This window comes from Arachis hypogaea, chromosome 6 (genome assembly GCF_003086295.3).
Source record: "Arachis hypogaea cultivar Tifrunner chromosome 6, arahy.Tifrunner.gnm2.J5K5, whole genome shotgun sequence".
Classification (NCBI taxonomy): domain Eukaryota; kingdom Viridiplantae; phylum Streptophyta; class Magnoliopsida; order Fabales; family Fabaceae; genus Arachis; species Arachis hypogaea.
This window is the reverse complement of record NC_092041.1, coordinates 6,780,839-6,792,867: the sequence shown is the minus strand read 5'-3', so window position 1 is coordinate 6,792,867 and position 12,029 is coordinate 6,780,839. Positions and strand designations below refer to the sequence as shown.

The following is a 12,029-nucleotide window of genomic DNA, read 5'->3' as shown; positions in this document are numbered from 1 at the left end:
AACATTTTTGTTTAAGACTACTCTTAAATTCCTCCCAAAATAAAAGAAGTTCCACATGTAAAAATTATAACTTTATCGTCATCTTTGTCATAATATCTACCACCGTATTTATATTTCTCATAATCAAATGAAAGTCAACGCGCAATCTTCATAATTTATTTTAAAATACATTTGATATTTTATACAATCATTTAATTATATAATTATTCACAGAATTAATATAAAATATAATTATTTTATTTGTATAATATTATATAATTAAATGTACATATTAAATTTTTTTATACTAGTGATATATTAAAATTAAATTTATATTTAAGTATAAAGTTGACGGTTTATATTTTTACAATATAATTCATTTCAATTTCATTGAAATCTTTTTAAAAAATTAAGAGAGTATGATATTAGTTATAAAATAAATCTATAAATTTTATAGCTCAAATCAATTTCTATTTTTTTATATATATTTTAAACGGAAAAAGCTAATTTCTAAATCAAATCAATTTCAATTGCCAAAAACTCACCTTAAATTAAAAAAAAAAAAAAAACAAGGAGTTGCTAGCTAGAACCCATGAAGCTCATGGTATCTTTTGTTCAAAGACAAGAACTTAGGTTGACAAGTTAAAGTTAGGTGAGGGCACATGGTGGTAGGTCCTTTGGGCTCAACTATCTGCTATTGCTTTACATAATTACATGGAGTCCTTCACGGACCGTGATAATTGTGTGGAATGACTCATCCTAACTTCATATGTGAGTGTGAACCTTTTTTTTTCCCTTCCAATTATTTGAATTTAATTTCTTAATTAGCTGTTTTGCAAATGGATAATTCTAGGTGATTTCTTCTCTTAATTGATCATCTTATAGATCGAGTATTAGATATATAATATAATAAGCAGCATTTAAAAACTAAGTTCTTTTATTAACATTACATCAAATGATCCAATAGGTGGCTTTTGAATTAGCTCTGTGGCTTCTTTAGAAGAGAAGGGGAAGAAAAAAAGTAAAAGTTAAAAACTAAAAATTGATCTCTTTTTTTTGGTGATTTCTGAAAGCTTATTAGCAAGATTAAGATGCCTTGCCCTTTTGTCTCAGTCAGATAATTCCTCCTTGCTAGTTAGTTTCTGCCAATCAATCTAACTCTTACAACAGAAAAAAAGCAGGGAAAAAAATAAAAATAAATAAATAAGTAAATAAAGAAATTTGATTCATGACTTTGGTTCTGTAAGAATAACATCAAAATCACTAAGAGTCCACTCTGCTACTTCATCTTTTGTGCTGACAAATATCTCAGTTCCAGTATCCACAGAAGTCCATATTCTTTTAGCAGGAGCTGTTCCAGGATCCTATACCAACATAAGAACTTCAGATAAATTAAAACATGCCCATTATTCATTTTTCTATTATGTAACAAAACATAAACTCAAATAACATTAACATACCTGATAGAAGTATAGTCTACTTGAAAGTCCACCAACATCAAGTTCCCAAGTTCTTGGATCTCCAACCCAACCATCTCCTTTTTTTGTTGGATAGCCATAATCACCCCATATAGGGTGAGGCAACAACTGAACAATCTCTTGTGCTTGAGGATTGCTATAAGGATCACAAGTTTTAACAGGTTGCTCTAATTGTTGAGCATTACCAGGAGCACAGTAAAAGTGATAAGCAGAATAGGGGAAGTTTTCAGTGTCATTTCTATGGATTTTCTTGTTGTCTGGTGTGATATGAAATGGAGGGCAATTTTCCAAACCCTTTGGGCTGCACCAGGCTGGTGTTTCAGGATTTATGATCATCTCACTGTATCTGGTTACATCAGTTAGAACATCTCCATCACAAGGAGCACCATTGTTCTTCCAGCAGCTACCTATGTCTAACAGGTAGAACTGGCTCTTGGGACCCCCACCTTTTTTGATATCTAAGCTCAACTTGACCTTAAAATTTGGTGATTCTGGAAGCTGAACCATGGATTCAAATGGTTAATAATAGTGCCTAATCATCCATCTTATAATTATTATAAATAAAAACGAGCGGTTGTAAATGTTCTTAGAGCAGACATTAAATATGTTCTAAAAACATGCAAGTATCGAAGGAAATTGAGCAACTTTACCAAATTTTATGATTTATTGAACACAGAGAAGATAAATTAAGCTATATACTTACAATTTTAAGCATTCCTCTTGTGTCATAATGATACCCTCCAGAGAATCCTGTGGTTGCATCAGCTCTAAGGTACAGCATCAACCATGGATATTTCTTTGAAGTTCTGAGCTTATGTTTGAAGATCCAACTCCCAGAATCATCAACTTTCTTCTTCCACACAACTTCATAGTAAGACAAGCCATCTTTCTCACCCTTGCAATCAGAATCCAAATCATATGTACCATGAAACATTCCATGCATTGTTCCATTTTTTATCCTTGTTTGTTGATGACACAAGATAGGTTGGTTCATGCACCCTTTCCCAAAGCAAGGAAACCTCCCATGACTACCAAAAGGTGGAACCTTTCTCCCATCCATGGGACACAAACCAGAGCTTGTGTCATAGTTTCCATTCTTCAGCATTATCATCCAAAATTGCCAAGGCTTTGGTGTGTCTTCAACTTCACACAATGAACCAAGATACAGTTCTTTTTCAACAGCATAAAGGTCTGTGTTGTTTATATCAATTGAATCTGATTTTATACCAGGAATTGGTTTTCCAACCCCAAGTTTGTTATCATCTTTTGTTACCTTGTGTTTGAGAGAATCTGTGACAACATTGCAACCAATGCATCATAAAATTTAGAACCAGATTCTTTAACCAAAGACAAAAAGATCTATATTTTGTTGTGTGAATTGGACTTACTTGAAAGATCAAAGCAATCAGCAGCTCTTGGGCTACCCATGTGAGGAGCTTCTTCCCCAACCTCATTGCAGAAATTCCAAGCTTCAAATGCTACTCTCAGTTCATTTCTCTTCATTCCTGGATCTCCTACTGCAGAAACATGATTCTCACTCTCTGCTACTGTTGAGAGATCAAAGAAGCTGAACACAATAAGAACATTCATCAACACAAACAACCTATGCAACTGCTTATCCATAATTCTCATGTGTGCCTCAAAATTAGAGCACACTAGACAATGATATAGGGTCTAATGTAGCATTTCATCATGGTGGTTTTGATTTGGAAGGATCTTTTTGTTATAAATACTAAATAAAATAATAAGTTATTATTACTTTTGATTTGAGTTTAAATAAAAATAAAATTAAATATTTTATTTTATTTAAATCTTTAAGATTTAGTGAGAATCAATAATTTCATCACTTAGCACTTTCTTCTCCAGCATTATTTATAAGGACAATTCCTCACATAACTAACTTTTTTACGTTTCTAGTTTCTACTGCTTTTTAAGTTTTTTTATTTTGTGAAGGACTTGTTTTTATTGTCTACAAATTAAAATTTGGTGTATCATTTTTGTCAATTTTAAGGAATTAATTAAAGGGTCCCAACTATATGTAGAAATTATATTCCAATTTTCATATTAAAAAAACATATTACTCCATAAAATCTTGTACCTATAAGTGGGTGAATGAAAATAATGAGAATGATTTTATTGATGTTAAACTAATTTAATTAGATTTAATTGAAAAAGAACTTGTACCTATAATATTACTCCATGAAAAAACTAAAACAGATTCTCATGTAACTCAGATAAAAATAGAAATAAATCACAAGGGAATAATATTGGGTTGGAAAACTTGGCATTATTTACAAGTAACAAAGAAAGGCCATTCTAGGCTCTAGCACTTGGTTCTTCATTTTTATATTAAAATTTAAAAACAATCCCACTTTTTAGAATCTTTTAATATTTAAGTATTGTCATGGCTTTTCTCAAATTTATTAAGTCTGATTAATCACTTTTTTATTTTTAATTCAGTACTTTTACTCATTTTCTTTTTTACATGCCTTAGTGCCTTATGGTCTAACACGTGTGATGTGTACTATTTCAGCAAATTAGTACACAGGAAATATCTACACCTATCAATTTTGTAATCACACTTATCATAAGCAGTGTTGGAGGTTCAAGTATAATTATTTTTATGTCAATTATTAATTTGACATAAAAATTACTGCACCTAAATCTCTGATGAATTTGTAATTTTGTATATATGGAGTGTGAACAGAATAAATTAACTACAACTTTTTCTTTTTGGTGTTGAAATTAACTACTTTTACTTTGCATGAAGTCGTCTTCTTTTTCTTTTCAGTGTTCGTTGAGTGTGTGGACCCTTTTGTATTCTGTCCACCATATAAAGTCCAAAAATAGTGGTCCACCTTAGCTCTAAAGCCCAATGAGAAGCTGATTAGAGTGGAAAAAACCATGACAGAACTGGAAAATAAATTCTCTCCATTTTTTTAACACTTAAGAGAATAAAATGTGATCTCTCACATTTAATTTTATAAGTGGAACTAAATATAAATAAGAAAAAGAGAACAATGAATAGTGAAATTAAACAAGGGACACCATCCAGTTTTTTTTCCACTAAACAAAATCCATTCCCAACAGACTGCAATTAATTTATACACGACAAAATTCGAATCTGTGACACTTCTTTAAACAGACGAGTAAGTTGACTACAAACTTTAATTTTCATAATTTCTTTAAATTTACTCCAATAAATCTTAGTTGTAGAGATGAGTGCCATTTGGCTTAACAGAATGCCATTGATTACAGATGCATTACATTTTAATTTGATCAACCTAAAATTTTCAATGTGTTATGACTTATGATGACAATATATTGTATAATATAATGAAGTAATAATGCGAAAATCTTTTCCATGGTATGGTGTTGGGTATGGAATGATATGGGTCTCAAGCTTTCTCCTTTCTAGAGAACCTTTCTACAAATTGATTGATTTTTATTTTTTTACAAAACTTACAAATAATTTCATGAATCATACCTCCCACTACATCAAGATAAGGTACATCTGCATAATTCTTGCAGAGCTTCCTATCCTCTTTCCTTTGCTGAAAAATTATGCATATATACACATGAATGTTATGATATAGGCTGAATTGAAGTGCTTCTTATACTGTGTCATGAGTTATCCCCCAAGAGATGAGGAAGTGTAATCTTGCCACAGTTAGAAGGGTCAAGCTTCCTGAATTGGTCACATATTTGCATTACATCTTTTTCCTGTATTTTACCCATTTCTTTCAGCTTGAAAATTACATACTCTGACTTACTGCAATAAAAAATTCAAAAAAAAAATAATTCTCAGTAAGAAAAAAATCAAAATAGAATGACACATTTGTTATTGGTCCTATTAAATAACCAGACAGAAAAAGTTGCATAAATGCATGCATTATTTATGCCTAATACTATCTGTCATTACCTATATAACTGCATAGTAAATACAACTTCATAGGACTAAGACAACTTTTTCTTCTTCTTTTCCCTTTGTTTTCTAAGAAAACGACATGTAACCGTCACATGTATGATACAAGATCCAAGCCAAGAGCTAATGTCTCATTGTGCTTACTAAAAAATGTCTTGCTACACATTTATAGCTAGCTGTCAAAACCAATAATACCAATAATATAATAATAATAATCATCAATAATCACCTGCCATGTTATATTAGCTAATAAGGATGGCAATTTGATCAGATTAGATTCTCCTATTCTATTCATCAAGTACTGATCTAAATCCAGAAGCATATGAATGAAAAATTAGGAGAGTAATTAATGAAGATTACCTGATGAAACCAGTGTTGTTGATATCAGCAGCAAGCCAATCATCAACAGTGATATCTCTATGCAAAACCTTCTTAGCCATTCTTCTATGCCTTCTATCGATTCTAGCTTCAGCCAAATACAAGAATGCCCTTGCAACCATCAAGGTCGAAAACAAGAGCCAAATAGCCGCAAACAAGCGACCTTGACGAGTCTTGAAAGCTCTATCACCATAACCAACTGTTGTAACAGACATAACAGACAAGTAAATGGAATCAACCCAATCCAAACCCTCCACAAAGTAGAGCACAAAACCCCCAATCCCAATGCAAAGAACAACCACACCAAGAGCCAAACCAACCTTCAATCTTATCCTCATCCTCCCCTTTGCCACGTCAATAATGTAATTCCTTGCTGAGAACCCTGCTTCTTGTTGCTGTTCCTGATGAATTGGAGACCCCATTTGTAAGCCAGCAAGGATGGTGTTTTCTTGCAAATCCAAGACATAGTTGACGAGACCGCTTAAGAGTATGTCTATGAATCCAAACCCAACTAAGACGAAGACGCAAGCGAAGACCTTTGTGACTGGGGTCAGAGGAGCTATGTCACCGTACCCTATGGTGCACATGGTGACTATGCAGAAGTAGAGTGCGTCGATCACAGGGTGTGTTTCAATGCCGGAGAAACGTTCCCTGTTGAAGGAGTATATGGCAACTCCAATAGACAGGTATATCACAAGCAAGATAAGCCCTTGTCTGATCACCGAGCTGCTTTGCGGTTTTGGAACTTCCGCTTCTTTCTTTTTCACTTCTTTCATTGTGATCATGGCTGGAGCAGTTTTGCAACGACTCAGTTTCTTCTTCTTCGAAGAAGCTGGCAATGGCGGCTGCTGCTGCTTTTGATTCAAGGATTCTATCTCTGTGTTCTGCAGGGTCAGGGTTACCACATCGCTGAAGGATTTTGAAGGTCCGAAGTATTGTACATCGCGGTTGTCCATGATTTTGGAGGTGCTTAACAAAGGTTCACACTCCATGGCAGAGAGAGAGAGAGAGAGAGAGAGAGAGAGAGAGAGAGAGAGAGAGAGAGAGAGAGAGAGAGAGAAGAAATAAAAAAAAAGTTTGTGTTTTTGAGTGGAGGAGATGAGGTTTGAGGTTTGTGGTTGGTGTGCGGAGAAAATTATTGAATTGATTATAATTATTTAATTTTTATTTTTTCAAATATCTCTTAATGATTAACTGAATAATTCAAAATGAGTTAAATTTTATAATTTTATTTATTTGGTTTGGTTGATTGCACCAATGGAGTGACAAGAGAGCTAACTGTTTGGGCAAATAAGAGGGGACCCCAATGCCACGCAAGATGAATGTGACATAACCTAATAAATATTTGCAAAAGTAAAATAAAAGATTGTGGATTCTCATATTATTTTCCTAATTCTAGCTAAAGGAAGAAGGGTTAGGGTGCAATGTTTTGCTTCTGTTTCGGGAATATAAAGTAATGAAAAAGGAAAAATCATTATGAATTGCGTGCTAAAGTAAAGTTCAAAGGCAATCATACAAAAGAAGAAGGACTAATATATTTCTGGTATGTGTGGATTAAAATAAGACCAATTGGATGGGTGTGGTTAGTTTTTGTTGTGCTCCAAAAAAGAAAGCACTGGTTTTTCTAGAATGGATTCGATGAGTTTGGTAGGTTGATTGTTTCGTTCCTGCGCCGCCGGCAGAGTCACTGTGACAAAATAGATTATATTTTTTATTTATTCATTTGTTTATTATAATTATTCAAATTTACACTTATTATTTATTATCAAATTAATTAAATAATTTTTAAATATATAAATAATAAATATTAAAATGCAGTTAATACATTAATAATAATAATTCTATAATACACTATTAGTATTATGATTTAGATTATTTTTATAATAAAGTAAAAATTAATGAACACATTATTTAATATTATGAATAATAACAAATTTAAATTTTTATCTTTTTAAACTAAATTAATAATTCTATTTAATACCTTTACACTATAATATATATATATATATATATATATATATATATATATATATATATATATATATATATATATATTATGGAGACTATTTATAAACTCAACAAACTCAAAGCATCAATAATATTATTAAGAAGTGAATACTAAATCAGTATCCGAAAGATTTTGGCGCTGGCAAAATAGTACCTGACTTTTGTTAGTGACAAAATAATCCTAAAATTTTTTTAAAATTTTACAAGTGTGTCCTCGAGCTTGCTAGAGCAAATTTCCAACAAACATAATGCTGACATGACCACCGTGTTTTGGTGACCTGGTAAACCACCACCAAAGCCCCCTCTCCAGCACACACTCTCCCTCCCCGCCGCAGCCTCGCTCTCAACGTATATTGCCCCTTCCTCTCCCTCCCCATCGCAGCCCCCTCCCCAATGCATACTCCTCCCTCCCTCCGTCAACACCACCACAACTTCCAGAAGTACCTAAATTCGGTGCCCTAGTCCGAACCGCGATTTGCATATCATCAGCGCCAGATCTCACTAGATCGGCTCCATCTGCTAGATCCCTCTCCGTCACACTTCTCCTCTTTCCTCCCCGTTGCATACGCCACAGGCCAACGTTGTTGCTTCCGCTAACGGTTTTTCGTTCTTTGTTGCAAGGATCTATGGACCACGTTGTCCAATTAAAAACATTGCTTTGTTTATGAATTTCGTTGTCAGGTCTTATTGTGGCTATGATGGTGGTGGTGGTGGTCTTTGATGGTTGAGATTGTTGTTGTTGTTGTTGATGTTGAAGTTGTTGTTGCTGCGAGTAGGGATGGAAACAGGGCAGGTCAGGCTTTACTCTTAACAGGCCAGGCCTGTAATAGAGTATATTGGCCTTAGCCTGGCCTGTAGCCTGGTATATGCTTTTTAATGAGTATTGAGCCTGACCTGGCCTGAAGCCTGTCAATAGGCTTTTTTTTAATAATAATTAAATTTAAGATATAATTTAATTTTTAAAATTATAAAATATAAAATAATAAATTTATGAATAATATTGATACAAAATACACATATATAATTAAAGAGACAAATGGCTGAGTGGATAAAGGTATTATTATAAGATAGAAGACCTAAGTTTAAATCCTTCTAATGGCATTTTTACTAGTATAATAAAACTCTCTATATATATTTGCAGGCTCAACCCGGCTTGACAGACCCAACAGGCTATTTCAAAAGCCTAGACCTGACCTTTTAAAGAATATAAGCTTTTTTAATAGCTTGAGCCTGGGCCTATTTCCCATCAGGCCAGGTTGCAGGCTCCCTAGCAGGCCCCTAGCCTATTTCCATCCCTAGCTGTGGTGGTATTGAAAGAGGGAGGGCAGAGTGTGCATTTAGGGAGGGAGAGTGATGGAGGTTTTGGTTGCTGTTGATGTTGAGAGACTATTTTTGTCAATAACAAAGTCACATACCATTTTGTAAGTGTTAGAATCTTTCAGGTATCGATTTAGTATTTACCTCTATTATTAATCAATTAATAATACAGATTGTCATAAGGGAGCCACTCAGATAAAGACGCTTAAAACGTCTTTTTCTAAAGATATTTTTTAGTCATTAAAATTCGATATATATAATTGATTAAACTATGTTATTTTTATCAAAATTATATCAGATAAATTGATTTGACCAAAAAATCAGTAAACAATACTTTGAACCGGTCTAAATTAATATTTTTTATAAAAAATAACTATAATATTATTATTTAAAAAAATGACTAAAATACTATTTTTATTTTATTTATATATAAATTTTGAGAATCTTAAATTCTAACCCTTCTCTCTTTTCTCTCTGTCCTTATAGGATTAGAATTTAGGGTTTTCAATATATATATATATAAGAAGTATTTTAATCATTTTCTATAAAAAAATATTAATGTAGATCAGTTCCAAGTTTGGTTTATCGATTTTTCGGCCAAATTAATTTGTCTATCCAATTTTGACAAAATAATACGATTTAATCGATTATATGTATTAAATTTTAATTACTAGAAAACATCTTGATCTGAGTGTCTCCTTTGTCATAAAGTTACAAATCGATAAAAATTTATCAATATAAAAATAATGTGGATTAATTAAAATTTAATTAAATTTACATATATTTTACTCAAAATCAATTAAAATTTTACGTATATTTTGAGTAAAATATATGTAAATTTAATTGAATTTTAATATACTTAAAATTTTAATTAATCTACATTATTCTTATATTGATAAATTTTTGTTGATCTATAATTTTATGACAATATGTATCATTAATGGATTAATAATATTATTGATACTTTGAGTTTGTTGAGTTTATAAGTGGTCTCTATAATATATATTATGTTTTTATTTCGTATAGTATTAGTAGCCTACTCATAGTGCATTTTAGTGCAAAGATATCAAATAGAATTTTTAATTTAGTTTAAAGAGATAAAAAATTAAATTTGTTATTACTCAAAAATTTTTTGCTATATATCAAATAATGAGTTTATTAATTTTCGTTTTATTGTGAAAATGATCTAAATCATAATACTAATAATATATCATAAGAGTATTATTATTAATGTATTAACCGTATTTTAATATTTATTATTTATATATTTAAAAATTATATTTGAGAATTATTTATTTTGCTTCCTAATTGTTACGGCACGGCCCAGACCATTTGCGGGCCGACCCGACCCACTGATTATCCGACCCGAACGGTCGGGTACCAGCAGCTCAACCAACAACCCGAACACGCATCCTTGACAACTCTCCACTACAGTTATATGAGGAAGTTTCGAGAAAGGTGGGTATGCCCTTGCGGGACCCACTTCTGACACGGTATATATGGGGAGGGTCCTACCCCTCCCCCAAAGTACGTCACATACCACTCTCTCACTTTTCGCCTGCACACGTGACTGGCTAGAGCGTCGGAGTGTTCTTGCAGGTGACACCCCCCTTTTCTCTACATCAGGAAATCAAGACGTCGGCTACTCCAGCTCCACCCTCGCGACTCGGTCCTAGGCCACACCCCACCTATCCACCTGAGGATCCCTCCGAATCGTCCGGTACCTGACCTACCGAACACTAATAAATTATATTTTAAATTTAAATAATTTATTAATTAGTTTGTACTTATTATACTATGTATTGAATAATTTATTGAAAATAATATTAATATAATGAATAAAAAATAATTTAAAAAAAATTATTTAAAAAATAAAGACAAATAAACTCCTAATTAATTTGAATTTAGAGACAATTAGGCTTATGTCCATTTCTAAACCTCATATGTTAGTGTTTTTTCGTTTAGAGTTAACAAAAAAAAACACCCACAAAAACTACCGTATTGTGTCGCAAAAATAGAGGATATGAACAAAAAAAATTATTTTTATTTTAAGGAGTCGCAATATCACTCTAAAAAATAGACAAAAACTGAATTGGTAGCTCATTCAATCTATAATATCTCATTACATTTCATAGACAGGTATAATAATAACATAAAATTCTGTAATATTCTTGAATGTTGATATATATATATATATATATATATATAAAGAGAATATGGACAAAATTAGTGTATATATATATTTTTTAAAATATTTTGTATTAAATATAATTTATAAAATGTTTTTTGTTAATTATCAAATTCGAATCCATAATTTTGTAGCTTTAATGTAATATGCTTACTGATGAGTTTGAAAAATTTCAAATTAATTTAATAATGATCAAACATTATTAAAATAATTAATTACAAAATTATTAAATTAAATTTTTAATTCACATTTGTTAATTAATAATTTTATGTTGTGCATATTTAGTTATGGGTCAAAAATGACAAGCTCAATATAAAGTTAATTTTCAGCCTTATGAAAAATTATCTAAACATAAGTGGCTGAATTATTGCTATGCTTGTTGGGCCAGAAAAATCAAATTGAAGCCCAACAAAGTAGTTGGTCCGAAATAAAAAAGAAAATGGGACACAATGTTTCGGTTACTCATTTAACATGGTGAAATTCATTTTTGTATTAAATGAAAAGCATGCCTTTTACGGATGCCTTTCTTAATGGGTTGTGGAATTCAAATTTCGATTAACTTGAATTTATTGCATGCCTTCGTAACATAAGAGAGAAAGCTCACATTGATTTGATTACCATCATTACTCTCATACGTTACTAAGCAAAGGGAAGTGGAAAATTAATTCATTTTTAATTTCATTCTTCAATTACATTGAAAGTTTTCTCTCTTCTCTATATTCTTTCTTATTATTTCGGTCATGTCATAGAGAAAAAG

At 31.8% G+C, this 12,029-nt stretch overlaps 2 protein-coding genes across 2 annotated transcripts; both read right to left on the bottom strand.

Moving 5' to 3' along the window:
• Positions 1–898: 898 nt before the first annotated feature.
• On the bottom strand, positions 899–3,334 carry LOC112695666 (uncharacterized). The gene is made up of 4 exons (XM_025748105.3): positions 2,846–3,334; positions 2,161–2,747; positions 1,440–1,955; positions 899–1,343 (listed from the first exon to the last, which is right to left on the bottom strand). The coding sequence occupies exons 1-4, from the start codon at positions 3,087–3,089 to the stop codon at positions 1,206–1,208; spliced, it is 1,485 nt and encodes a 494-aa protein (XP_025603890.1). The 5' UTR covers positions 3,090–3,334; the 3' UTR covers positions 899–1,205.
• Positions 3,335–4,881: 1,547 nt separating this feature from the next.
• Positions 4,882–7,181, bottom strand: LOC112695668 (two-pore potassium channel 5). The gene is made up of 2 exons (XM_025748107.3): positions 5,743–7,181; positions 4,882–5,229 (listed from the first exon to the last, which is right to left on the bottom strand). Exons 1-2 carry the CDS (start codon positions 6,750–6,752, stop codon positions 5,082–5,084), a joined length of 1,158 nt encoding a protein of 385 aa, XP_025603892.1. The 5' UTR covers positions 6,753–7,181; the 3' UTR covers positions 4,882–5,081.
• Positions 7,182–12,029: the final 4,848 nt, after the last annotated feature.